Genomic DNA, 25,009 nt, shown 5'->3' with positions numbered 1-25,009 from the left:
AGAATCATCCGGTCATCAGATGTCGAATGGACGCTCGATGCAGGTGAAAGCGTGGCAATAGGAGGAAGTGCGATAGGAGCAGATGGGCTGACATGTGATGCATGGCCAGGTCCAATGGGACGAGGATGAGGCGGAAGTGTTACGGCTAGCTGCGGTGGACTAGTTGGGTAGTGAGATTCAGTATGACGTGACTCGGGAGAATGCGAAGGCTGGGTACGGAAGGGTATAGGCGATGGTCGCGACGAAGGTATGGGAGTGTGTCGTGAACCTGATGGAGATGACACGCTGCGCTTGCCACCATCCACCCGAGATCGCTTCGTGTCCAACTCATCCGGGACTGGGCTCAGAGGACGCTTGAGGGAGCTAGAACCTCCAGGAGGTGAAGGACGGCTGCGCGAAGAAGAAACAGAGCCACGATCGGTGGATGAAGATTGCATCTCGGGTCGGTATTGCGAGAGATGAAGAAGCGTTTCTATGCCTTCGTCATAGTCATCATCAACTATACGTGAAGGTGGACGAGGCGTCGCACTTGTAGGCGAAGGCTGCAATGACCTGCTTCCCGAGGAAGACGTCTCAGGTCCCTCTTTTGCAGAGAAAGAGCCGATCTTGAATGGAGCGGGCATGTTCGAAGAACACCATTAGAATCTGACCGACCAGAATCATCCTTGGCGCGTCGCTGCCTTCGCTTCTTATCCTTCTTTGGCGCCTCGCCAATGACCCCAGTACCAGCAATGCTTTGCGTGTCCGAATCCTTGCTATCCTTTACTGGCTTCCGTTTGCGGTCGCGCGTATCAGGAACAGGAGTGGGTCGCGGGCTTTCAGAGGGACGCGAGTTGCTCCCCATATGGTGAGGAAGTGCATGTGGAATGCCTTCTGGAGAAGCTGCGAAACTCGCCGACTGCCTACGTTGCTCATGCAGCTGACGTTCTCGCTCATAGTCCCGCGCGTCTCTTTCCTGTTCACGTGCAGGGTCGTATCGCCAGTGGCCACCCTCAGGAGGACCTGGTGGTGCAGGTGAACGAGGGTGAGGGGGACCGCTAGGGGGTTTGGAGTCCCAGTATGCACGAGATGAATGTGCGGACGGATGTGCAGAGCGAGGAGATGTCTCCATTGGACTGTGTCCACGAGGGCCAGGAGAACGTGAGGGATAATAGGGTTGCTGCGAAGGATGTGAAGGATACTCAGGGCGTCCTCGACGCTCTCGTTCACGTTCCCATTCACGATGATGTTCAGGGGTGGCCCACGCCGATCCCATGCTATGTCATGCTCTGGACGAGGTGCCTCACGAGGGTAAATAGGAGGCGATCGTTGTGCCAGGCTGGGCTGGGCAGGTCCCACGGGTTGCCTGTTTGATGGAGGATAGTTGGGGTACCCAGGACCTGGAGATCGGACGCGTGAATTGTGTGGTGGCGGTGGCGAAGCGGAGGTCGAAGGGACCCTGAGTGGACGCCCAGGGAAGTGGTCACTGTATTGGCCTAGGGCCATGGACGGCGGAATTACGAAGCTCTTCCGTTTGTACTTGCTGCTGAGGAACAGGATGATGAAGGAGGAGGGTTTGGTGGCCAGTTGGCCCGCGACTTGTACCCTCACGCGATGAACCAGAGTAGTCACGAGGATGAGGTGGACGATCAACGTCCATAGGTGCGAGAGGTGTATGTGAAGGCATGTGGCGACTCTCGTCCAGCACTACAGGCGGCGGAGGACCACCTCGGAATGGACCAGGTGATGATCTAGAGGCAGGAGCTGGTGCAGGAGGAGGCAAATGAAGATTATCACCGCTAGGCGGGCCGCTTGACTGAGGCCGGAAGATTGGGGGTCGAGTTGACGTCGATTGCAGCAAGAGAGGAGGACCGGTGAGTCCCGGAGGAGGAACTACGGCGCTGGCATAAGCGGTTGGGTGCACGTCCTGGGGACCTGGCGCAGCAGGCAGCTGACCACCAGTCGCTTGAGCATTCTTGAGGAGCTGGAGACGCTGAGAAATGACATGATTTCCAGGATCAAGTTCGCTGGCACGAGCATAAGCATCGATAGCGTCTGAGATTTGGTTGTTGCAGCTCTCGTAAAGGCTGCCCAAATCGAACCAGACCTCAGAGATATAAGGGTTGATGCGGATGGCACGCGAGTATGCATCAAGAGCGTCACGAAATTGGTTGATCTGGAAGTAAAGGACACCAATCGAACACCAAAAGGTGGGATTACGGCCGTCGCGGTAGACCGCCTGCTGGTAGGCCTCGTATGCCTTATTGTACTTCTGGCCAGCCATGTACGCACGGCCGAGGAGGTACCAGCTTTGAGCGTCTGAAGGGTCTGTGTGACGGCATCGGTACCAAAGATAAAGATAGCTAAATTACAATAACCCACCAGCTTCCAGGCTCTTGGTCAGGTACTGAATGGCAAGCTCTTGGTTCTGGAAAGAAGATCCATCTTGGTGATACAACCACCCCAATTGCTGTAGAACTTTTGCATGCCCAGGGTTGTCAGCAACAACACGTTCATATGCGTCCTTAGCGCGGACATGCTTCAAAAGATGATGAGTATGCAGAAGTTGTGCGACGGGACAGGTAAACTACTTACGTCTTTCTGTTGCTCGTAGACATGGCCAATCTGGAACCAGATGTCCGCATGGGCGAGAGGACTTGGAGGATTGCGCAGGATGCGATCAAAGCAGTTAAGCGATTCATCATATTTGCCCTGCTGCTTGTAGATTATGCCGAGACGGAAGAGAATCTCATTTGCCTTGTCAAAATCTAATTCTGCGGAATGAATATCAGCCAAGATGCTTCGCGAAGTAGAAGAAAGCCAACCTTTGTCCATCTTCAGGACAGAAGCGAACGCCTCTTCGGCGTGGTCCAAGGAGCCATACCGGTCATAAAGTATACCAATACCGTACCATAATTTTGGATCCTCCTTGGTGTTGACATGAGGACGGGAGAAGACATGGTGATATGACTACCTGACATACCTTTGGGTTAGGGAGCAGGTACAAGGCTTGCTGATAAGCGGAGTAAGCCTTCTGCAGATCATCCTGCATGAGATAACAATGGCCTGCAATAGAACAAAGGCGATGAGCACATACGGATATGTAAGGTAAGATGAACTAACCGAGTGCGCTCCATACTTCGCCGTTGTCTTCTTGTAATTGAAGAACACGTTGGAAATACTCAACAGCCTAAAAGAGAAAGAGGATGACATCAGCGTCTGCCACGTGAAGATCTGATTGAATGGATCTGATAGACAGGGCGCAAACGAAAAGTGACCAAATGGATATCCTCGGAGGACATCGGCTTCGACGCGGTATTGGGACGAAATAGCATCAAGGATTTTTCCTACCTTTGGATAATTTTCCTTGATCCGCGCGATTCCCGCAACTTGTGTAAGTCCTGACAGGGACATCGGGTTATGCCGTAGAGCGTTTTCATATGCTGTGATCGCATGTTCCAGGTCGCCCATCTGCTCCGCGACACGCCCTGGGAAAAACAAGAGCGTTAAACTCATTAGCCGATTTTCTTTGAATAGGAAGATGAAAACACTAACCGATCAAAAGCCACGTTTGTTCGTTGGCCACTGCCAACTTGTGAATGACGCTTGATGAAGGGGGCGCAACGCCGTTTGAGGCGGGAGCGTTTGGGATTACGACAGGCGATACGATCTGATTTGATGCTGTGTGTGCATGGGTAGAACCATTTGAGAGAGCTGGCGTAGTAGGCAAGGCCGCTGCATTGCCATTGATATGAGGTTGATGTGCTGGTGCTGTTTGGTGTGGAGGATGTGTGAGGATAGCATGAGGATGGGAGTGAGCAGGTGGGTCGTGCATTCGCACATCCCTGTCAGACTGACGTTGCATGTGTCTGTGGGACATGGTAGGAGGCGATTGACGCCAAGTGGATTAGAGACAGAAGCGAAGAGGGGAAAGTTGTCAAACCTTGGAGGATGATGTATTATATATGAAACTGCGGGAGAGGGGAGATCAGGGCCTTGGCCGTCGGCTACTTTCACGTACTAGTAATAGTGATCTCGGCTCTTTTCGCATGTGGAGTTTTCATGGAAGTACTTCCAATCTTGTCCCATAGCGTGAGTTAAAGAGCTTAACGGTCGAATCCAAATTTAGTAATAAAATTAATCGCTGTCTTTCAAAAAGTTGATTGAAATGCCAATCCGCGTAATGCCGTGCCATTTTCGGTATTTTTACGGCAACCCCTTTTGACGTCCAAGATCTGGAACGATCTCGGAGGCGATACTACAGTACCATTCTATTGGTTCCGACTTGCCGTGAATACTGTTGTCAGAGAGCTGTATCCAGGGTCTATTCATACCTCTTCTGGAAGAACCCATTTCTAATTTACCCTTCACAATAGCCAGGTACCCTCCTGTCAAAGCTTAGTGGCGTATGCCAATCTTGATCTTATTGTCACTTTAGGAAAATGAAATATGCCAGGTTCTTCTGGTCTCTTACTTGGCCGCCGCCCATCTCTCGCTTCGCTAACACAACCCGTCATGATCTCACAGCCGCATCGTAATCTCCACGTGTCCAAGTTTGTACTACTCCTACGAAACATATCGTTCATATGATGCGATGTCACGGAGAGTACGTATATAATAGCGACCTACTTTAAAGCTGCATCATCTTATGTCCATCCAGTGCTACCGTTCTTTTCGGTTCACTTACATGCTATATCTCCGTCGAACCTGCCGCGAACCCTGAGGCCTGAAGTTGGTGCCGACCACCTAATCTGTTGCTATTATTCAATTTGGTGACGCGATATGCCAACACCAAGGCTCACAAGCTTCCATTTTTTTCTCCGAGAAGATAATGACCACGCGTTGGACAAACAAGGCAATTTCATATTTCCATCAATCATGAACCAGCGTTCCGCTGACTTCGTTTCAAGCACAGCGCTGGTCCTTGATCGCCTCACAACCATGAATGAACGCGATCCTCCGACCGGGTAGATCTACCTCCGTCCTAGTCGGTGTGCTTCAGATTCATCGATAACTGATCCCCCTGTATGTAGTCGTTCTTTGCTGTGGCAACAATAATGTTGCGCAGTCATTTATCTAAAAGACTAGAAGTTCATAATGATCCTATTTTGCAGTAGTGGCACTGACCCTATCAACCTCAGCCTTACGTTAAACGCTTTCTCCACCACTCATCTCGAAAATTACCAAAAACAGCACGGAACTTCCTTTGGACTTTACCAAAGCGAGCGCTCAGAGCTAGACTGCTCAGGCTTAGAGCGTGCGAAGGATCGCCAACGTCAGGCTTATCGGACCGGCGAATAAGACTTTCCATCGGCGAAGTTCGGAAGAGAACGAGGTGCAAAATAAGAAGCACTGCGTGCCAGCAGGCACATTTTTGTAAGTTGGGGGAGAAGTTAGGGCTGTGTGCTGCGGTGTGGGGGTGTTCGACCCAGATCAACTATCTGAAAATGCAATGTGACAGATTGGTACATGCACCGATGGGAATTGGATCAGACTAAGCGGCGCCGCACAGGGTCACGGCAAACATGTTAACGTCGTTCAAGTTGAGTGGCTGTTGATTGCAGGGACGGATACACCGCTTACAACCACATGCAAACTGCACCCGACTAGATTCGTTTGACAGTAACGAGACGGTCAAGTCCGCGGGAGATGAAAAGATATCCACGAACGTATGCCTACGTATGCTTGCGTATGCCCACGGTCTTCTGAGTGATAGCGGTTCTGCGGCCAACTTTGATCTTCCACCGTGCTAAAATAGGTAACCTTGGACGATAGAACGGCTCATCGAGATCATCTTGACGATAGCGTTCCCATTAATACTAGTACTCGTCATGTGACCAAGTATAGTCTCCATGCATCATGTTCTCTCGCTTGCTGAAAGTTCGTCCCCATGATCATACGATCATTCATTGTATGTATCGTAATACTAGTAGTACAAGCTTTCTTTTAATGGGAAATATATCTGGGGTTTCACAGCTTTTGAACGCCTGATTCATCAACGAGGTTATAAATGACCTTTCTTGGATTTCTGATGGCTAACATTGGCGCGCTGTTGGCTACTCGCGCTCGGTTCACCTGGTTCTTAAGTTGGAACACGGGAACTTCATCTGTCTCAACGCCGCACATTGCTCCATCGATCGAGGGAATACGATTGTTAGGTCTGATGCCTCTCGATTACCGGGGCCAGCTGATCATGCAATTTGATCAGGCGAGATCTCAGTGAGGGTGCAATTCCAAATGATGAATAATATCACAATTGACAGCCATTCATTCGGGAAGAATATACTAAAGTTTCGACGAATCAAAACCTGATCCAAGCAATTTCCGACTCGGAGAATATAAAACGCTCTTTGCTTTCACTTTGCCGCAAAGTTCGGGGAGGTGACTTGGCCAGCATCGCACTCTCAATCGCAGCCTTGTGTACGTCACCATTGACAATAGGCGTATCGATTCCGACGGACTGTCCGCGCGATGTCGACAACCATTTGAAAATAATATTGTTCTCCTCAAAACAAGGTAGGCCTTGTGTTATTCGGCAAGGGCACGTACGGTCTGGTGACTAAGGTGACAACATGGGGTAATACCTGCGAGGTCTTGACATGCTGTCATTGTGCGATGTGACGTTGCAATCTGAATCTCCCCTTTGAGAAGAGTCCCTTGGCATGACAGAACAAATCCAAAGATAGCCGATAACTCGTAATCAGCACGCCTGAACGACAAAACCGACTGAGAACAGAGAATTGCGTCCCTATGCCAGACTATCGTAGTAATTACGAGAATGTCTCTTTGTATCCTAATTATGAAACGTGGCCACAAGATTTCCTTCCTAATTGAACACGTTCTTCGAGCCCTAAACGCTGTGGCGGCAAATGGGATGAATCCGAGCCATTCCAGAAAACAGGGCGGCTCGGGCGGGGAAGTGAGTAACTGAGACGCCAAAGTTAGACAAGCGTGAAGGGAAGATCCGTGGTCATTTGGCAGATATGAAAAGGCCATCATGAGATATTGCCTCTTTCGCTGACGCGCTAGAGATCTATAGAGATGCTACAGGTTGCGATATGATGATCATGAACGTGGTGTCCTGCGGTTTCTCGGAACTGAAAGCCCTGGTCCAGGGAACAAAAGTCAAATTTAGACCATTCTTCCACGCGGTGTTTGTTGTTGTTTGGCAGGCCTGTCGACTTGGGTTTAACACCAAGGACAATATTATACGAGTACATCAATTGCTATTGATTTACTGCGATGACTCGTGAGTCACTGATTTTTTTTTTTGCAATATCATGCTGTCGATGTCACTGATAATCTCATGCGCAATGCAGGAGGAAATCAACGAGAGACGGATCGGGCGAAGGCCGCCAAGAAGCAGGCTGCTTTGAACAAATCCAAAGCAAAGGAGAGTAATACATCGCTGGCAAAGCGCAAGGAAGCGTATGTACTACTTTTTGCATCGTTGAAAGTGATGATAAGCTTATATCTCCCTTGCAGTGATGCAGAGATTCTAAGAGCGAAGCAGAAGGCATGACCTTCAGTTACTACATCTGTCCTCGTACTGTTTGGCTCACTCTACTTGATATTAGAAACGAGACGAAGAGAAGGCCACAGAAGCCGCAGCAAAATCGATTAAATAACACGAGTCCATGCTCAGGTCGTCTGACTCGGATCCTGACTTTGGTCTCTGATTGTTATCAGTTAGAACTTGGAGACTTTTGGTGGGAGCGTCTATCTGTTCATATCCTCTTCAATACCGTTGCCTTACTTCCATAGCTTTTGATATTGCACTGTAACGTCTTGATCTCAACCTGCGACACTTACGCGATGGGATACATTAATTTCGGACCCAGCTATATCAAATCTCAACATTGTATTCGTCAGCTCTGTCTCCGACTAGTATCCAATGTAAATTCAAGGCATCAGAATCAGGACTCCCTCGCAACACTCGAAGTACGACGGAACGGGACTCTCATACTGAACCTTAATTACCCGTTCCACAGGCTGGGGACGGTCTTGCGGTACCTTCTCAAGATGCCATACATATGAGATAATCGCACGGATCGACAGATCATTGGGGCGATTAGTCAGATCGTGGACTTGAAGTTTTGTATTGATTCTCCCGGGGCCCAAAAGGGTGTTGAACTAGAGGAGATTCAGATCTTGATATCAGAGGATGAAATATTAAAATTTAATGCTGTACATAACTGTGCTATTGGCTGGTTTCTCATGACAGACAAGGGGCGCCGTTCCACTGCCAGGCCATCCTCCACCATTCCTTCTAACTTAAAATCGACCTTTAAGTAACAGACGGGTCCTCGGGTGCCCCACATCTTATATTACCTCAACAAGTGCCGTCAATCAAATGAACGCTATATTTATCAGGAAAACGGGCTCCGGGTCTCCGGCATGTCAAATGTTGGCTTTTCAAATGTAGCGATGCGATGCGATGAGATAAAAAGCTTCTATGCACAGGTAGCCCTGAATCCTCCACCTGGATATTTAAACCTTGCTCAACATGCGAGCTATCAGCGCTTTAGCGATCAAATCACGAAACCAAAACCAGATACGGATCCATTATGCCTATTTCGGACACGCGGTCAAGCAATCTCCTGTGTTGAATGCCAAACCTTGTTCCCATGGCAGGTCCATACTTGACGGATGATCCTGCGTGCTCATCGTGGGTGATGGGAACTCCATGCTTGTTCCGATCACCCGTGATTCGAGGCGACACACTTTGCCTTCATCTCTTTCGAGGAACTATCATTTGTTTATAACGGACATCACATGTGGCAGGCCGCTCATCGCTTTCGATAACTCAGCCCACAGCCCAACAAACAATTTGACTCATTCGCTCGCCAAGTTACTGGGTTCGCCTGTAACGATGCCCGACGTTTGAGAACCCCGGATGAATCCTGACGAAAGAGGAAGCGCTCGCGCCGGTGTTTTGGCCGTGTCCAAAAACGTCTGGTTCGAAGACTAGGCTCTTCCCGTTTAGAATCAATCAAACGGCTAGAAGAGTAACTCACTAGTACATTTAGCCTACTAGCTCGTCCGCCTAAATCAGTGGTAGCGTCTTATTTCCACTCTGGTCTAGACTTGATCGGAACGTTCATGAAAAAAAATAAAAATGCTTGATGTGGGTCTATACTATCCAATGATCCGTGCCCCATAGATTTAATGGTAGAGAAAAGAAACCAGTCATTTTACTTTAATCGCCTGTCCGCCCTCTCCACGTCTTCTGCGAGGTGCATCCCCGGAGATATCGTCACCACTCCCAAGCCCAGAACCCCGAGGCGCAGGCCCAGAAGGAAGGTAATGATGAGGAAACTGTGCCATAGGCGGAACTGGATACCTTGACGGAGAATGAGCAGCTTCGTGGCGTGAGCGGTATAGGGAGAATAAGGAATTCACGAAGACCGTCAAAAAAGTTAGTGACGTCAACGTAAAGGCCTATGCACGAATATGTAATCAGCACAGCGTACTGATCGGTAGGAATTCACGTGTACTAACCAATGTTTTCCAGCTAATGGGCTCCACAAAGCCATTGATGACGTCCGCAATGAGTTCTGCACCTACCCGAGCACGGCCAACCATGTTTGGGTCGCGATCCATGCATGTTTTCCAAGATGCACATTGTTGAATCATGGCAGGCACAGGGTTGTTTTCACATAGGTTGTTCCTGTATTGTGTGGCACACATGCCGATCTCTTGCACGATGTCTGAACGAACGATTCATTTTAGCAGACGCATTAATCAGGATGAAGATCATACCCATCGAATATTCTGAGATACGGTGTTCAACATCACGTTGTACTGTGAGAATGAACTGCACCAGGAGATAAAGAAACACCATAACCAGGGACAGATTAAAAAAGAACTGTAAATATCTTCGGAAGCATGATCAGCGCACTTGGAGAGTGGGAATGCAAACGACCTCACCCCAGCAGGACCTGTGGCGTTTCTGCTCGTGGCACCGGGTTAGCCGGCATGTTGAGTGTGTAGTGGTTTGACGTGTTTTGTGTCACAGGCCCGACATGATCTGCATCACCATCAATTTCTTCCTCGCTGCCGTACCCCAGGTCGTCGCGTAATGATACAGCGTGTTGGCTTTTTGTACGAGCCTTCTGCCTCGAGTTGAAGACCCTTCTGAGCGCCCCTGTGGCAATTATTCTCCCGTTTTCTTTCTCAGAAGCCTCGGGTTTAGGAGGGCTAAGTTCAGACATGTCCACGTCGCGCAGCTCCTGCACAGGAAATGCTTTCTGAGGTGAGAAATTCACAGGAGGCACCCATGGGTAGACTGGAGGAGTCTGCAGTGCTGGAGCCTGAAAGATGAATGGCACGTTCCGGTTTTCTCCAAATATAGGAGTTTGAGGTGGCTGAGGAAATCCCGGGCTCGTGGGTTGAAGGTCATCAAATGGACCTGAGACTTGTTAGTAAAGTTAGAATTCAAACAGAATGAAAACCCACGTTTTCGGGGCGTATTCAAGTCATTAGCCCAGACTGGCTTCGTATTACTACTTGGCCGAGACGTAAACTGGAAGTCCATTGGAGCCTCCGTCGATCTCTGTGCATGCGTATGAGTGTTCATGATGTCACAGGTGTGTTAGCGGAAGTAAACCGCTACTATAGTTCAGAGCGCCTTATAAGCCGAATGCCGCAGAACGGGTCAAACAGGTAGAAGGTGCGAAAGGCCACCAGCTGAAGTGCTGACGGTGCAAGTTGCAAGCTGCAACACGAGCGTGACAACGACGCGTGTGTCACACTCATTACAAGTTTTCGTCACGTGGTAGACCTACTAAGACCACAGCAGTCTCGCCGAATTCATTAAGCTCGATGTTGTCAACAATGAGGGCTGCTCCATTAAGGGCAGCACTAGCGGCAACTAGAAATCAAGCAAGAGCAGGCCTACTACCCTCTTTACGCACATTGCACAATATCTCCAGCACATGGGGACCCCCATCAGCAAACCTCGTGCCCATAGTCATCGAACAAACAGTAAGCTAACATGCATTCTTCGGTTGTCTTCAGCTCAGCACTCCACCTCGTGCGTGCAGGGAAGAGGCGAGCGATCATATGACATTTTCTCTCGCCTATTGCGCGAACGTGTAATAATGTTGTATGGACCTGTGCGTCTGCCGTTCTCCCCAAGCCTCGGGCTGAATTAATTCATATTGCTGGCTTCCAGATACGGGATACAGATTCAGCCCTGACCGTTGCACAACTCTTGTTCCTCGAAGCTGAAGACTCCTCTAAACCAATACACCTATACATAAACTCCCCTGGAGGAAGCGTGACTGCAGGACTAGCTATCTATGATACAGTACGAGAGCTCTTTTGTCTCTTTTCTAGCCAGACTAATATTTCAAAGATGCAGGTTTGAGATTCCGCGGGATGGATTTATTCGGGTCTGACGCCTACCTGTCCACTTTCAGTACGTTTCTTCGCCGATACATACATATTGTGTGGGACAAGCATGCTCCATGGGATCCCTATTATTAGCAGCGGGTATGTCCCTTGGAACCTTTTCATTTAACAGAGGTATCACTGCGGTCTAGGTGAAAAGGGAAAGCGTCATTGTCTTCCTAATGCTAGCATAATGATCCACCGTGAGTGATGACAGTGGCGGCGGCAACCATCACATAATTCATATGACTCACTTGCAGAGCCTTCTGGAGGCGCCTCTGGGCAAGCTTCCGACATTGCAATTCACGCAAAGGAGATTTTGCGTGTGAGGCATCTACTGACAAGTATATATCAGCAACATTGTGCCAAAGCAGAGGAGAGCGAGGCATCAGGGCTGGAGCGGTTCGGTAAGCCCCTCTTCCTTTGCCAGGGGGCCATATTAACTTTTGTTCAGAGAGGGCTCTGGAGCGAGATTATTTCATGACGGGCAAGTTTCCTCATTTATAATGACGACATATCTCTCACAGAACATTTTTAGCACAAGAAGCTCTTAACTTTGGGATTGTTGATGGCATTCTGGAGAAGAGACCAAGTTCCGAAGGTGATTCAAATTTGGATGGTGCACGAACTTAAAGCCCCTTCTACTCCCGATCCGGGCGCGTTATAGAGCTCGCAATGGAAGCCCCTTTCACCTTTTTTGTAGTCTCGTCTACGCCCGTGTAATCTTCGCTGGTGATGGGGTAGGATAGCATGGCTTTCCTTACGCGTGAAGTGGACTGATGTGGCCAATGCTGTAAGTTTCTAGATAGGCCACCTCCCTGAACTATGTGGCACTGAAGACCCCTACCTCCATTGTGAAAAATGTCAGACCGCAGATCCCCGTTTCCAGAATGGTGATCGGCATGTCAAGGGTGAATTCCCAGGTCGGCGTCTCCCCAATTAATCGATCTATCTGGCCAACATGTTGTGCGGTGGGCGTAACACCCTTCATTAGGAATGACTTTATCATGGTCGGCCTGAAAGACCTATATGGCATGTATTGTAGCGATGGTGCTCTCCAAATTGTACTTACGGGTACTAACAGTCGTAAAGGAGATTACGGATGTCAATCCATTCCTCACTCCATGTTCCCCGCCGCGCACTTTCGTGGCCTCGAGAAAACCCCTGCGAACATGTTCCAATGCGCAGTCATCTCGATCGGAGGATAATCTTGTGTACACTCGTCCATTAATCTCAATTTCCGGAATTGTCCTTTGAGCTTCGAGTGAAGTGTGCACACCAAATCGTGTGTATCACCTACATATAACTTTCTTGTAGGTTGTGCAGATCCTCGACGTGTGGAATACGTGTCAAAACCTGGATCGTCTCCTTGTCCACGCAGTTACCACGGTCCTGCACATAATAGGATATGTAGCTCACCCAAGATTAACGCGAATAGATCACGGTTCACCAAGTGTACCCGGTGAGTATCATGATCGAATGAGGGAATACTAAATAGCCTTTGCCATTCCAGGCTGCGCTTGTTTGAAAAAAATTCCATGCTCGTGTGCGCGGTGCGTGCGCCGCAGCAAGTCCCCCATCATTTTGGCGAGCTCGACCTCAAGGCACACCTGCGATCTCAGATCGTATGCCTTATCAGCATTTCACCGATATTTCAACACAGCCGTTCGTGTGAGCGCTTCGTCCGAGAGATCCCATGGGTCCCACACGATCCGCTGATGAATACCTGCGGATGTCATCGGGCCACAGGAATAAGGCGGGATGCTACCAAGGGACAGGGTCTGGCATCTGTGTCACCGAAAGCATATTTAGCTACGCGGATGCCCTCATTCCGCTGGCTGTTCCTCATAGATAACCTCACTTTGCAATTGGCCAGTCCTGCATCAGAACAACAATCTATTTGGTATAAAGGCTTGGTTTGTGTGGCTTTTAGCATCTCTTAGCACACGCGCCCCTGCACGACCATGGACATATGGAATTCTTTCAGCCACCTTGTTTCCTTTTTGAACTTCTGGTGATATCATCATCCTGCCGGATCAGACCCAACAACGATTGATCAAGGGAGTGAGCTATGGTCTGCTCTGGCCTTGCGGTGATGGCATATTCTAGGGATGGTTTAGGATGTGACTAGATAGGCGATGAGATAGATGAAACTATGACGCCGCTCAGTGACAGGACCCTTGGCATATGGCTGGACATATGAAGCAACCTGGTGTCAGCTACTACATATTAATTGAATGAGGGGGCAGTGATCTCAGGTAATCTCCTTCCCAATGATCAAATGCAGGAGCCAACATTATGGAGAGTGCTCAATAGATAGCCAAATATAGCTCTGTTGACTCTGCATTGTGATTGATGGATCGAAATTCCAACAATCTCAACAATTGGGGGTTTCCAGATCTCATGAAATCATTGGAGGTCCAAACCGTGGTTAATTCTGGTTTCAGCGAGACCAATTACTTCAGCATACAAGGAACACCGCACTCGCGGATATAGAGAGGATAATGCTACAGATAAAGATACAGGAGAATATCGGCGCAATCAGCGAAAAAATAATTTGGCATGGGGCTTTTAAAAGAAACCAAACAAACGCAGAGCCACCAAATCCTGGCGCCTACATCGTGCACGGACCGATTAAGGATTATGATCTTCGCCACTAGTGCATGCTGTTGCGAGAAAGGAAGTGGCGGCGATTGCCCCCTCCTCCCCTGCCTCCGCCATTACCTCCCTGCCCCTTACCTCCATTGCCTCCTTGCCTTCCACCTCCACCTCCGCCTCCACCGTTACCACCGTTACCACCGTTACCTCCATTACCTCCATTACCTTGGCCGGAGGTGTTAGTGGATGAAGCAGCAGAGCTTTGCGCAGTTGTTGTTCCACTCGCAGCTGCAGAGGACGCCGCAGAACCACCTCCAGCACCGTTGGCGTTGGCGTTAGCGTTATTACTGACAGTAAACTAGATAGATGATGAGTGCATTGCAAACATGTGTCGCGGGAATGAACGCACGTAGACTGCATCGTCAAGAGATCCATGCTGTGCAATGGGCACCAAGACCGGCTGGTGGTTTGCAGCACTGTTGATCGTCGAGATCTTGTATGTCCCCTCAGGGAGACCATTAGTCACGTCAACGGTGAGGATGCCGTTATTAGCTGGGTCGTTCAGGCCCTTGAAGAACGAGAACTTCGTAGGGTCGGTCGGTGTCGTCTGCGTGAGTGAGTCCAGCGGCTCGATGACGATGTGGGAGTGCCCCTGAATCTGCCCTTGTCCATTTAACTGCTGGGGTGCGGAGAAGTAGGTTTGTTCGGCATTGGTAAAATGCCCCGTCTCCATGCCTTGAATGGCAAGAGAGACGGTGAACGTCTGGTCCGGCGGGATAACGTCGAGGTTCTTCGGATTAGTGAATTTGGCAGAGGGCATGTTCGCCGTGGAGGGAATGGAACCCATAGGTGCGGGGTTGCATGACCCACCAGAAATCTGCTGGCCATTAGTGATCGGCTCACTTGGGACCGTTAAGCAGAAGTTGATGAAGTTATTCGATGAGGTGAGTGATGCGACCTGGCCAGCAGTGGGCTGACCCTGACCGTCGTTTTCGAAGCCCGTCGCGATGACCGCGGGGTCAAGAGCTGAAGAAATACAAATGAAGATATTGTGCAAAAAAGAATACAACAAAAAGGACATACTCAGAGAGCTCTGGGGATCATTTCCGCCGCCACCATTTCCCCCTCCCCCTCCCCCTCCGCCGCCACCACCACCACCTCCATTTCCGTTGCCATTTCCACCACCTTGCTGGCGAACGACTAGACCAGGCTCAGGAACGGCGAAGCCAGCGACCAGCGAGGCAAAAGCAGGCAGGGTAACAAGAAGTCGAAAAAAAAGTTTCATTTCGAAGAGAAAAAACAACAGGCTTCACAGAAGCCGAAAAAGAATGATCAGGGGAAGGGTCCTATAAATCTGCTCTGATGTTAACCATCTTCCTAAACGAAGGAAAGCAAAGAAGTGACACTCACAATAAAGCAGCACGGCTGCTAAGGGGAAGGCGATGCAAGGGAAGGTGTCAATGAAGAGAACGGTCTGACATTTATACGGTATAAAATTCCAGGCTGCAGACAGCGTGCTCCTAGCTTTGGAGGTCACCACGGAAACTACAGCGAGCGGCATTGGGCCACAAAGACAAAGACCACGGCAGCATCGCGACAGCCATTCGGCAATGTCAAACTTCAGCAAGTCTTGCAGGAAGTGCTCCAAAGGAAGGCAAAAGGATCGTCGTGAAACAGCACTAGCATTGGAGAAGTAGATTCACTACCAAATCGGGGATGTTGACATCGCAACAGCGGTGGTGTTGTTTAGCAACTGCTTAGTCAGCAACACAGCTGATAAGATCGAAAACATTATTGAGCAGTCAAAGGACCTCGAGGGGGGTCTACGGTGATCGTAAAGGAGACCAGAATTTGAAACGCACAGAAAATTTACCACCCACGAAGAACGGGCCTTTTGGTCAGCAACTATGAACGTGCCAACGTGGTGCGTGATCGGGGGGGCATTTGCAGAAGACCTAGACAGGTATCACACATGCAAACAATTTGACAGCCACGTAGAACGAGTCATCGGTACCAGAGTCTGATAGACAGTATCGCAAGAAACACCGCTCCCTGGTATGAGGCATTGTGCTTGAGGGGTATATTAACACAGTAAAATGATCAGTTACACGGTAGACACGTTCTATTCATACTTGGTTGAAGTTTTTACCATGAATGACGCGAGCGTGTCTATTTCACTGACCGCATGGTCCTGGAAATGTTTCTCTGCAATGGCAGCAAGAATTGCATGGATCTCAGTAATATCTGCCAAGATGGGCGTGCGACTCTCGCTTTCCTCGAGTAACCTCGAGCTTCGTCGGCGGCTTGGATCTTTTGTATCTCTCTTTGGCCTGTTCCCAGAAGTGGGGATCGTGAATGGACTGAGGCCTCGTGGATTCTGTCGTACAGGGTCAAGGAGAGAATCGGGAGAGGGTGGATCTGCTGCGGTCAAGGGTGGTGGGTACACGGGTGGAATGAGATTGAAATGAGAGAGGTAACGATAAAGCCCTGCGGTTGGCATGTTTCTGAAGTCAATCTAACGGGGAATATATCAATGTAATGATGGCAGGTGTCACAGAATCCTCTCACTGCGCTCTTGAGTTCATTATCTGCAGACTTATCTGCCCTTCTGCCGACTGCTGTGCCGTGTTCTACTCTCTTTCTTTTGACGCGTGGCTCTCCCTCTGCCCTGTCCACCGCCTGTCTCTTTGTCCCTGCGACTCCAAAGTAGGCTGCATCGTCATTCGGTTTCTTGCGAGCCTGAGGACGCGATCGTGAGCCTGACGTCGAACCGGCGTTGGCTGATAATGTTGCTATCGCAGACATATTTGCGTTTGAAATGATGTGACTGAAACTGAATCGTTAGTGCTTTAGCATTGATGTTCCCACGGCGCTTATCATTTTATCTCTTCGGTCAGTTCTCGTTAGTATATGAAGCTGTTTCACTAACAACCTCTAACAACCTCTAGACTGGCAAGGCTCTGCAGTACTAGCCTGGCTGGATAGGCTGTTGCATGGTTTAGAAACGCTTGCTAACCTAAAGCGTCGTTAATCGCGACAAGTTCGGTTAAGGATTGCCTGTCGCAGATAAATAAATAGAAATCTCATACGATACCTGAACTTCTCACTTTGCCTCTTGTCTTGAACCAATAATGTCTACCTTTGGATCCCTTTTCCGCGTAACTACCTACGGTGAGAGTCACTGCGCCTCTGTAGGTGCAATCATCGATGGATGCCCTCCTGTATGAGTCATTTCCGCCCGTAATATGAATCAAAGTTCACGATATGCTGCAGGGACTGGAGCTATCTCCACAAGACATTCAGGTGCAGCTGAGTCGCAGAAGACCTGGACAGAGCAATCTTACCACACCTGTGAGGAGCTTTTCTATTTGTGTGTGATATATTCTCACCCCGAAGTCTGCGATAGAGAGATGAGAAGGACCTTGTGCATGTGCAATCTGGTATTGAGCAAGGTGTCACCCTTGGAACGCCTATAGGCCTCCTCGTAAAGAACGAGGATCAACGTCCAAAGGATTATTCTGAGACAGATTTGTACCCTCGCCCGAGTCACGCAGACTACACCTACCTCGAAAAGTATGGTGTAAAGGCTAGCAGTGGAGGCGGACGTAGCAGCGCACGAGAAACTATCGGTGAAATTATCTTATTTGTAACGTTCCTCAGAGTCTAATTTGAAGTTTCTTTGCACAGGTCGTGTTGCAGCGGGTGCGATTGCTGAAAGATACCTCAAACAGGTGTTTGGCATTGAAATCGTCGCATTTGTCAGTTCAGTTGGCAAGATCCACCTGCCGTCCAATGTGGCACCACCATCCCTTACGGCAGTGGATGGGGACGAGGACAATGATGATGCAGTAGATGCGTTAACACCTGAATTTAGACAGTTACTAGCTACGATTACCCGGGAGGAGGTTGACAAGCATCCCACACGCTGCCCTCATCCAGAAACTGCAGAACGGATGACAAAGGTGGGCATTATCTCCCCCATGATACCTGTTGTAATTAGTGACTAATTGCTCATCATCAATAGCGCATCATTCGCGCTAAAGATTCTATGGACTCTATTGGCGGGACAGTGACGTGCGTCATTCGTAATGTCCCGTCAGGTCTTGGAGAGCCAGTTTTCGACAAGTTCGAAGCGAAACTTGCGCAAGCTATGATGTCGATTCCTGCCACGAAAGCTTTCGAGGTCGGCTCTGGCTTCAGAGGAACAGAGGTTCCCGGAAGCAAGCATAATGACTCTTTTGTCTTAAAAGACGGTAAACTCGGCACTTCCACTAACTGGAGTGGTGGTATCCAAGGAGGCATCACCAATGGCGAAGACATCTACTTCAGGTGCGGAATTCCACCTCTCAAGTTTTGCTTCACTTACTTTTTTCTATTGCAGGATCGGGTTTAAGTCACCTGCAACCATATCGCAAGCACAACACACCGCGCAGTACGATGGTACACCAGGGACACTCGCTGCTCGCGGGCGTCACGACCCTTGTGTTGTCCCTCGTGCTGTTCCCATCGTTGAGACCATGGCAGCCATTGTCGTCATGGACCAGCTGCTCATTCAAAACGCACGCAAGACTGCCGCTGGGCTGCTCCCTCCTATCACAACGCTCCCACCCACCATGGTGATGCCATCGCATTGATAATAGAACGAAGATCTCGATAGAGTATATAGACCTTCAACAAGGATGTATTGGGTATAATGTGATGCTAGTATACAAATATAGTCTGAACAAGATAGCGCGAAAGCAAATGGTCGCTAACGACGTCACCGCGCGTGGGTGGTATCTCGTATATGCGTATTGGCATGTTTGAGATCAAGAGATTTCGCACGGTGCTTTGATGTTATTCCTCGACGTCAGAGCAGTCCACGCAGAGGCAGCAAAGAAATAATTCAAGTTGCCACCACCACCACTAAAAGAACGTGAGCAATTCATGCTGTGAAGGTGACTTGGCTCCTCACGTGGCGGTTTAGCAGTCTCCCAGGCCACTTGCCGAAAGTTTCATCTATCACATGTTCTCGTCGCCTCTCCACGACCTCGTCCCCTATAATATCTTCATTATGTCCCCTTGCGTACGAGTACCTGCAAGGGGGTCGCAAGAGTGGCGTGTGTTCGTTCACAGGACTGTGATATGTTTCTGGTGGGAGACTTCCATGTCGTATTTTCCGCCGACCAGTAGGTGATGATGGCTCTGAAGCATAGTTTTGTGATGCGAGGAGACTTACTCGCTGGCCTAGTGGACCCCATCCTTTCGAACTTGCAGCATTCGCAGAACGTAATGGTGCAGAAATGGATGAGCAAGGTGAGCCTGATATCGACGAAGCACCAGATGGCAGTCCATCAGAAAGCCGTCTGCGACGCATGCCAGCAGTTATTCGTACACGAGAACGAAAGTGGACCCGTGGGCTGGATCGATCAGTAGAGCCCTGAAGATCATCTCCGGACATGGTTAACTGTGACGTTGCGTTGAGACTAACTGAGCACGCCAGATTCCATGTGACAGCGTGCAGGCTTACATAGGGTCGAGGTCCATCGGCAGATGAGCGTCTTCGTTTAGAACGACGTATGAAATCAGCCGTGTCCTCGTAACACTCCTCGTCCTCGGAATCAAATATGATGCTGTGGCGGCACGCTTCTCTTGGCTCCCTACTTTTGTCCCGCCTGTGCTGCTGATTAGGGATGATAACTGATTCCTCTGAAAAATCAATTCGTAAATGATTACCCAAAGTGAGAAGATATTGCATGAGGTCAGACAAAGAGAGAAATTCCATTTCCACATACCTTGCATTATACATTTGCGGCTCCTTGCCAAGTTCCCCTGAGTATCACCCTGAGTCCTATCGCCATTCTGCATTACTGTAATATCCGCTTTGAGCGCACTGCTATCCGCGACACTCGCGGGAGGCATGTGGGATTTTGAGACGGTAGTCACTTTTGAATCTGTGTGGGGAAAGCACGAAACAGACGTACTTGAAGTCGATTGGGTGAGGTAATAGTAAGGTAATATGTAGATTGGCATATTCCGCTCACGTGCCCTACACAATTTGAACTCATGACCGCACAAGTCGGAGGTTACCGTTTCTGGACTTCGACATACACAGGACATGTACGAGAAAGATTACAGAGCGTCATGTATGTTGGCACCAACGATCTGTCTATATATTTCAGTGAGAAGACATTGCTGTGTTATCTAAGTAACTATTGGCCTGATAAAATTTCCTCAAAGGCTTCCTGAACCACAGCAGCATCATATCGCGGTATTCCGGAATTGGGCGTGCATTCGGATCTTTTGCCGACCAAAATACACTTGATACCAAGTGCCTGTAGGAACAGGAAATGATGAGTCTGATGGTGGCCAGGGGTGGAAACATGAGGCAGGCTCACGGTTATGGCTTCGACATCTACTGCTACCTTTGTCCCCTCAAGATATACCAGATGTGTGATGAACGCTGAGATCGGATACAGTGGAACGTTTCCTAGCCCGTTTGGCGGGTATTGCGAATTCAACACCGAGGTGATAGCTCTGCGCTGTTTGAGATCAAGATCCCAGGGCAAAATAAGGAATCACCTAATATAGTCAACGGCGGTGTATCCATCTGTTTCTCTATCATTACTGCCGTTCACTGTTGGAGATGAATGTACTGAGTCTAGGTCACCGGACAGTGCCGCAGGACCTACGAAGAAGCGCTTTGACACGTAGGAGCCGAGATCCCGCGATCGCAGATGCTACACCGCGGAGAGCTAGGCAGGGAATGATGCTGAGCATTCTTCATTAGGAAGATATTTCGAGTCCCTGGATCGCGCACTCGCCTTGTCCATAAAGATCCACATGAGTACACCAACATCTCCGAAGTTGATAGGTTCTTGATAAATTGAGGGTTTGGTTTCGGGTATACTTCATGGCCATACCCATTAATATAGTAGAGTCCTGATACAAGATGGGTACCGCGAATCAGACCCTGAACAAGGCTACTCACTGTATATTCGAGAATGGAGTGGCTCATATCCGCCTTCTTTGGCTTGTTGACTGTACATAATGTTGGACCGACTCTGCGGTATGATCTCGCCTAGTCCATCCAGGGGAGATAGCGGATCCAATGACAGCAGTTCTGAGTCAGAGGAGATTGCAGGAGCCACTGGATGCGATATTTCACATTGACCCAGCAGCTTCGCGCCGTTCTCCTACAAGTCATGTCAAATGGAACAGATCCCTGATCTGAATATCAGTACAGACCAATTCCACTGCAATGGTAGTGATATGGTTTGTCACGATGACTGGCAGAATGTTCGCCTTAAAATCGTGTTTCAGGGTTGCGCTTCTCATTCATTCATCTGTTTTATGACAAACACACCTGGCTATTTGTGATTGTAGAAAATAAAAAGATTGCGGACGGTAAGGACCGGAAGAAGCCCTGCGCACCTGCCAGGAAGTAATTACCTATACTGCGGAGCGTAGGCCTGAGTCAGCACGAACAGGGACCACTTCTACAACCAACCTTCCATTCAAGAAGGAGAAGTGTTTGTGTGCTCGCTTGAGGACTTCGTTCTCAAAGTATACCAGGAAACCTAATCGAAGCCGTCAATATGCCGGAGTTGGCGTCCATTATTAGTATTACCTCGGATGACTTCCTTCCGGTCGTTCGGGATGCCCGACCACAAAGGACTTTGACCTTCGATGATGCCCCGCCATTCAGCACGTGCTTCATTCTCGGACACGTTCACGGGTAATCTGTAAGATAAAAGGATGCGCACAGCATCGAGAGGCGAACCAGGAGGAGCCGAAGGAATCAATCTGACAAGCCTTGAGCGAATGTCACCTTGATTTCTGCATGAGTACATCTCAAGCTGAGCACGACTTCGAGTGCCATTCACCGATGGACGGTCCACCAAGTACCCTGATTATCTCACTGGACGATCCACCGTCGTCCGAGACCGGAAGAACGTAACATGCGTTTTCGAATGCAGCGCATATGGAGTTCCCGCCCGAACCACCGGATATCACCAAGAAAGACGGTTTTGAGCGGGAACTTGAGTCTGACACATGGTTCTGGGAATGGTCAGGGTCACTATCAGTTACTTGTGCCATTGGATCATGTCTGTCCCATGTTTCGTGTCTTGTCCTTGCGCTATCTGGCTGCAATGGGAGGTCGAACACAGATGAATTCAAGCTGTCCATCCAGCAGTAGTAAGTGTTCAGCTTGGAGTTCAGGTTGAGAGTAGCACCGTAGCGAAGAACGGTATACCCGAGGTACACGGTGACGGTTCAAAGAACTCTGAGGCACTGGACCCGAGTAAAAGTTGATACTCCTACTTGATGAGGACGTTCAAGTTGGACTACTCATAATTAATTTCATTACACGTGGTACTATAACTACATGATGTCACTTCCGAGTCGTTCACGTAACTACTGCTTCACTGGAACTGTCGTTATAACGTCTACAAGGAATAACTAGTCAAATTTAAAAATGACCTTGGACTACAGAACAGCCAGTCGTGGCATGGCCCATTACTGCGGTGGTACCCACGCCCTCTGCTTTATTGTTTCACGTTAACATTATTCCGCGTTAAACGATATGGTTCGTAACTTTACAGCCTTGCCAGGTTTTTACCGGACTCTCTTCTTGTACATCGAACCAGGTAAGTATTCCTCCCACTGGTCCTCACACTCAAACGACAGAATCACTGACATGCTGCAGTGTCGACCGTGTCACCTGCCATCTTGGCGTGGTTCTTTCCAGGCGCATCCTGGTTCCACCATGAGCTGATACCAACTGCAGCTGCAGCTTCCGGACCCCTAGATGCTAGGACTACAATGGCTATTTGGCAGCTGGGAAACTGTGCGTTCTCCACGTCTACTTTGTCCATTTTACCCAACTAAAAGGTCTTTAGGCTATCTTCTCCTGGGTTTGATTTCGTCTTTGGTCTTCAGAGCTATCCGAGATGCTCTTCCAACTAATCCGGAGGCTCAAGAGCGTATACTTGGAGCAAGTTTCACTGCGCTCGCACTGGCAGACGTGAGTTCTTTCCGTTTCTCATACTTATTCACCTGTCTCACGAGCTGCATTGTAGGTAACACAGTAAGTCTTAGTGCTCTGCAAGTGTTTGCCCTACGCAACATGTTTCAGTATTGCTGCTTCATTTATTGGCCTTCCCGACGAGCTCAAGTATTCCTATGGCAAGTGGAATCCCATGACCCATGGCAACATCACCTTTGTGATATTCCTCTTGAGCGTAAGGTATGTCAAGAACAAATGCATCACCAGCCTGTTCTCATAAACAACTTTATAAGACTTGCCTGGTTCGCGGGAGTCGGTCGTACTACATATTACTACGGGAAACGGGCCAAGGTGGATTGAGGACCTGAATTACTTTCTATGGATTAGCACACTAGGCGGTTCCACGTCCGACATAAATTGTATGTGGGATCTATAAATCCAACTCTACTGTACAACTTAAAGGTACGAACGTAAATATGAAAACGTTCAAGAACGACGAGTATAAATCTTAATGTCCAAGTCCCAAAACATATTTGTGTGGAATCAAAAACCCAGTATCCAAATCGATCGGGATGAGAAGGGTCCAATCCCAGTCGTAATGCATCACTCCTATGCGTGGGGAGCCTATCGGTGTTACTAAAAAATCGAAATGGAGAGCAACAGCGCAATGGCCTCAGATCTACAAGGTTCCAATGGGCGGTCGGCAAGGAAACACCCCTGTCGCAACGAGGAACCTAACAAGCACAGGAGCAGGTTTGTGACATTCCAACGGGCATCGGGCACTGATATTCCCGTTGCGAGGAAGAATTCAAAGATGCTCCATAAGCTGCAGCCTTGTTTTCGGCTAGCTGCACATCGCAAATAGGTGCCTATCCATGAATCAGAAATCGCAGGGAGATGATAGGCTAAGTCGAGATACGGACTTGCGTCCCGTGTTAGAAATGATGAAAGTATGCTGTCTGCTGATAGAGCAATTAGGGATGAGTGTTGCTTCCGAAAGTTGGGTAACATTAAGTAACCGCAGACATTTCCCTCGTCAGCCAAAGAATGTACAGGAATTGAATGTCAAGCGTGGGGGATAGTAACGAAGGCGTGGCTCGGACTGACAGCTACTGACAGTCGCACTGTAGACTACTATAGATGTAGCAGCCAAAGGTATAGTGACATTGGCGAAAAAAAACCTGCGTTCATTTCAGGTTCGTCATCTGTCGCCATCGCGGGTCTAAATCCGATGAACTGTGATGGCTGCGTCCTTTTGAGTCCACGTCTCTCTTGACAGTGTATGTAGCGACGCTGAGAGGTATGTTCCTGTTCCTATTTCTCGAAGATGTACCCGGATGCCCGTTTGAGCCTGGCGACCGCTTGAGAACATGCCGAGAAAGTCGAGTCGCAACTCAAGGCAGAGGGCACTTACACAGGGACGAAGCCAGGCACACCTATTGATAGCAGCGAGGTTTGTTTACTGTCACTCGGCACAACACCTGGATTGACAAATTTCCAATATTCGCGTCTTGACAGTGTGATGGCGCGGGGATATTGACGTGGTTCCCTGCGTTGACGTCGTGTGAACTTAATCTTCTTGGATGGGGAAGGATTCCAATTTCCAACCCTAGACACTAACCTTCCTACGCCAAAATGGGAACGACCTCGTTTGGTACGAACTTTCCGTGAAGCAGGCGGTAACCATACTCGGCGTGAATGATGGGGCAAACCTGTGACTTCATCCATGCGTCCTGGCGGTAGACATCTCAGACTGAGTCGCGGTGGGGAATTTCCGTATTCCTACCCATGGTAAGTGTGAATACCAAGCGTGGATAGTTACCACGCTTTTCCTATCCACTCTACATCTTCTAGCTAGTGGAAGGGCTTCACCAGCTCCAGTTGTTCCCAGACGTCGTTGCAAAGAGCCTAGGAAACAATCGACGAGTGGTCCGAAGGAGCCTCCCGATGGACGAGCTTCCACATGCAGTTCAAATGCGATCATAGATGGTGTTGGCTGTGTAGCGAACTTTTTGCCCGTCCCTCTTCCTTCGTCTGGTCGATTGTTGC

The 25,009-nt window shown here is 49.1% G+C and overlaps 11 protein-coding genes across 11 annotated transcripts; 4 read left to right on the top strand and 7 right to left on the bottom strand.

Annotated features, from left to right (window-relative positions):
• Positions 1 to 236: 236 nt before the first annotated feature.
• BJ212DRAFT_274513 (uncharacterized protein) lies at positions 237 to 1,358 on the bottom strand. Its single transcript, XM_041342797.1, has 2 exons — positions 530 to 1,358; positions 237 to 472 (listed from the first exon to the last, which is right to left on the bottom strand). Exons 1-2 carry the CDS (start codon positions 1,253 to 1,255, stop codon positions 344 to 346), a joined length of 855 nt encoding a protein of 284 aa, XP_041198684.1. The 5' UTR covers positions 1,256 to 1,358; the 3' UTR covers positions 237 to 343.
• A 104-nt stretch (positions 1,359 to 1,462) lies between these two features.
• Positions 1,463 to 3,814, bottom strand: BJ212DRAFT_1258833 (uncharacterized protein; the record flags this gene model as incomplete). Its single annotated transcript, XM_041329975.1, has 8 exons — positions 1,463 to 2,307; positions 2,362 to 2,518; positions 2,575 to 2,753; positions 2,805 to 2,904; positions 2,963 to 3,045; positions 3,103 to 3,169; positions 3,331 to 3,467; positions 3,535 to 3,814. The coding sequence occupies 8 exons, from the start codon at positions 3,812 to 3,814 to the stop codon at positions 1,463 to 1,465; spliced, it is 1,848 nt and encodes a 615-aa protein (XP_041198683.1).
• A 3,471-nt stretch (positions 3,815 to 7,285) lies between these two features.
• Positions 7,286 to 7,501, top strand: BJ212DRAFT_1474811 (uncharacterized protein; the record flags this gene model as incomplete). Its single annotated transcript, XM_041339152.1, has 2 exons — positions 7,286 to 7,407; positions 7,465 to 7,501. 2 exons carry the CDS (start codon positions 7,286 to 7,288, stop codon positions 7,499 to 7,501), a joined length of 159 nt encoding a protein of 52 aa, XP_041198682.1.
• Positions 7,502 to 9,168: 1,667 nt separating this feature from the next.
• On the bottom strand, positions 9,169 to 10,516 carry BJ212DRAFT_1258529 (Di-sulfide bridge nucleocytoplasmic transport domain-containing protein; the record flags this gene model as incomplete). Its single annotated transcript, XM_041329944.1, has 5 exons — positions 9,169 to 9,420; positions 9,481 to 9,689; positions 9,742 to 9,857; positions 9,910 to 10,390; positions 10,438 to 10,516. The coding sequence occupies 5 exons, from the start codon at positions 10,514 to 10,516 to the stop codon at positions 9,169 to 9,171; spliced, it is 1,137 nt and encodes a 378-aa protein (XP_041198681.1).
• Positions 10,517 to 10,815: 299 nt separating this feature from the next.
• On the top strand, positions 10,816 to 12,006 carry BJ212DRAFT_1443593 (Clp protease-domain-containing protein; the record flags this gene model as incomplete). The annotated part of the gene is made up of 8 exons (XM_041337852.1): positions 10,816 to 10,965; positions 11,025 to 11,096; positions 11,156 to 11,290; positions 11,403 to 11,475; positions 11,526 to 11,576; positions 11,634 to 11,780; positions 11,828 to 11,860; positions 11,912 to 12,006. The coding sequence occupies 8 exons, from the start codon at positions 10,816 to 10,818 to the stop codon at positions 12,004 to 12,006; spliced, it is 756 nt and encodes a 251-aa protein (XP_041198680.1).
• Positions 12,007 to 14,329: 2,323 nt separating this feature from the next.
• On the bottom strand, positions 14,330 to 15,052 carry BJ212DRAFT_1259023 (uncharacterized protein; the record flags this gene model as incomplete). The annotated part of the gene is made up of 1 exon (XM_041329989.1): positions 14,330 to 15,052. One exon carries the CDS (start codon positions 15,050 to 15,052, stop codon positions 14,330 to 14,332), a length of 723 nt encoding a protein of 240 aa, XP_041198679.1.
• A 1,041-nt stretch (positions 15,053 to 16,093) lies between these two features.
• Positions 16,094 to 16,776, bottom strand: BJ212DRAFT_1294868 (uncharacterized protein; the record flags this gene model as incomplete). Its single annotated transcript, XM_041332261.1, has 2 exons — positions 16,094 to 16,486; positions 16,540 to 16,776. The coding sequence occupies 2 exons, from the start codon at positions 16,774 to 16,776 to the stop codon at positions 16,094 to 16,096; spliced, it is 630 nt and encodes a 209-aa protein (XP_041198678.1).
• A 326-nt stretch (positions 16,777 to 17,102) lies between these two features.
• On the top strand, positions 17,103 to 18,605 carry BJ212DRAFT_1474806 (chorismate synthase; the record flags this gene model as incomplete). The annotated part of the gene is made up of 6 exons (XM_041339151.1): positions 17,103 to 17,192; positions 17,245 to 17,322; positions 17,378 to 17,600; positions 17,659 to 17,933; positions 17,996 to 18,300; positions 18,353 to 18,605. 6 exons carry the CDS (start codon positions 17,103 to 17,105, stop codon positions 18,603 to 18,605), a joined length of 1,224 nt encoding a protein of 407 aa, XP_041198677.1.
• An 82-nt stretch (positions 18,606 to 18,687) lies between these two features.
• On the bottom strand, positions 18,688 to 20,092 carry BJ212DRAFT_1313900 (uncharacterized protein). The gene is made up of 3 exons (XM_041334105.1): positions 19,481 to 20,092; positions 18,926 to 19,417; positions 18,688 to 18,876 (listed from the first exon to the last, which is right to left on the bottom strand). Exons 1-3 carry the CDS (start codon positions 19,757 to 19,759, stop codon positions 18,808 to 18,810), a joined length of 840 nt encoding a protein of 279 aa, XP_041198676.1. The 5' UTR covers positions 19,760 to 20,092; the 3' UTR covers positions 18,688 to 18,807.
• BJ212DRAFT_1313887 (UPF0052-domain-containing protein) lies at positions 20,093 to 22,350 on the bottom strand. Its single transcript, XM_041334104.1, has 11 exons — positions 21,837 to 22,350; positions 21,581 to 21,781; positions 21,461 to 21,530; positions 21,317 to 21,407; positions 21,199 to 21,255; positions 20,942 to 21,146; positions 20,775 to 20,892; positions 20,643 to 20,722; positions 20,533 to 20,587; positions 20,349 to 20,487; positions 20,093 to 20,285 (listed from the first exon to the last, which is right to left on the bottom strand). The coding sequence occupies exons 1-11, from the start codon at positions 22,138 to 22,140 to the stop codon at positions 20,163 to 20,165; spliced, it is 1,443 nt and encodes a 480-aa protein (XP_041198675.1). The 5' UTR covers positions 22,141 to 22,350; the 3' UTR covers positions 20,093 to 20,162.
• On the top strand, positions 22,351 to 23,510 carry BJ212DRAFT_1313882 (uncharacterized protein). Its single transcript, XM_041334103.1, has 6 exons — positions 22,351 to 22,601; positions 22,661 to 22,801; positions 22,854 to 22,978; positions 23,034 to 23,041; positions 23,090 to 23,200; positions 23,254 to 23,510. The coding sequence occupies exons 1-6, from the start codon at positions 22,538 to 22,540 to the stop codon at positions 23,318 to 23,320; spliced, it is 516 nt and encodes a 171-aa protein (XP_041198674.1). The 5' UTR covers positions 22,351 to 22,537; the 3' UTR covers positions 23,321 to 23,510.
• The last annotated feature ends 1,499 nt before the right edge of the window (positions 23,511 to 25,009 follow it).

Source organism: Suillus subaureus, assembly GCF_016647635.1.
Source record: "Suillus subaureus strain MN1 chromosome Unknown BJ212scaffold_2, whole genome shotgun sequence".
Classification (NCBI taxonomy): domain Eukaryota; kingdom Fungi; phylum Basidiomycota; class Agaricomycetes; order Boletales; family Suillaceae; genus Suillus; species Suillus subaureus.
The sequence above is the reverse complement of the archived record's forward strand: the minus strand, read 5'-3'. Positions and strand labels throughout refer to the sequence as shown.

Bases quoted from the DNA above. Each gene is read 5' to 3' on its own strand.
- BJ212DRAFT_1313882 (XM_041334103.1), top strand. From the start codon at position 22,538: ATGGTTCGTAACTTTACAGCCTTGCCAGGTTTTTACCGGACTCTCTTC. The intron at 22,602-22,660 runs GTAAGTATTCCT...GACATGCTGCAG, and splicing joins CTTCTTGTACATCGAACCAG to TGTCGACCGTGTCACCTGCC. The intron at 22,802-22,853 runs GTGCGTTCTCCA...AAAGGTCTTTAG, and splicing joins TATTTGGCAGCTGGGAAACT to GCTATCTTCTCCTGGGTTTG.
- BJ212DRAFT_274513 (XM_041342797.1), bottom strand. From the start codon at position 1,255: ATGGGATCGGCGTGGGCCACCCCTGAACATCATCGTGAATGGGAACGT. The intron at 473-529 runs GTGCGACGCCTC...ACGAAGGCATAG, and splicing joins ATTGCAGCCTTCGCCTACAA to AAACGCTTCTTCATCTCTCG.
- BJ212DRAFT_1313887 (XM_041334104.1), bottom strand. From the start codon at position 22,140: ATGGACAGCTTGAATTCATCTGTGTTCGACCTCCCATTGCAGCCAGAT. The intron at 21,408-21,460 runs GTTGGTTGTAGA...TACGCTCCGCAG, and splicing joins TTCTCCTTCTTGAATGGAAG to TATAGGTAATTACTTCCTGG. The intron at 20,723-20,774 runs GCGAGTGCGCGA...AAGAATGCTCAG, and splicing joins TGTGGATCTTTATGGACAAG to CATCATTCCCTGCCTAGCTC.
- BJ212DRAFT_1313900 (XM_041334105.1), bottom strand. From the start codon at position 19,759: ATGTATAATGCAAGGTATGTGGAAATGGAATTTCTCTCTTTGTCTGAC. The intron at 19,418-19,480 runs GTAAGCCTGCAC...GCAACGTCACAG, and splicing joins CCGATGGACCTCGACCCTAT to TTAACCATGTCCGGAGATGA. The intron at 18,877-18,925 runs GTGAGGAGCCAA...ACGTTCTTTTAG, and splicing joins GGAGACTGCTAAACCGCCAC to TGGTGGTGGTGGCAACTTGA.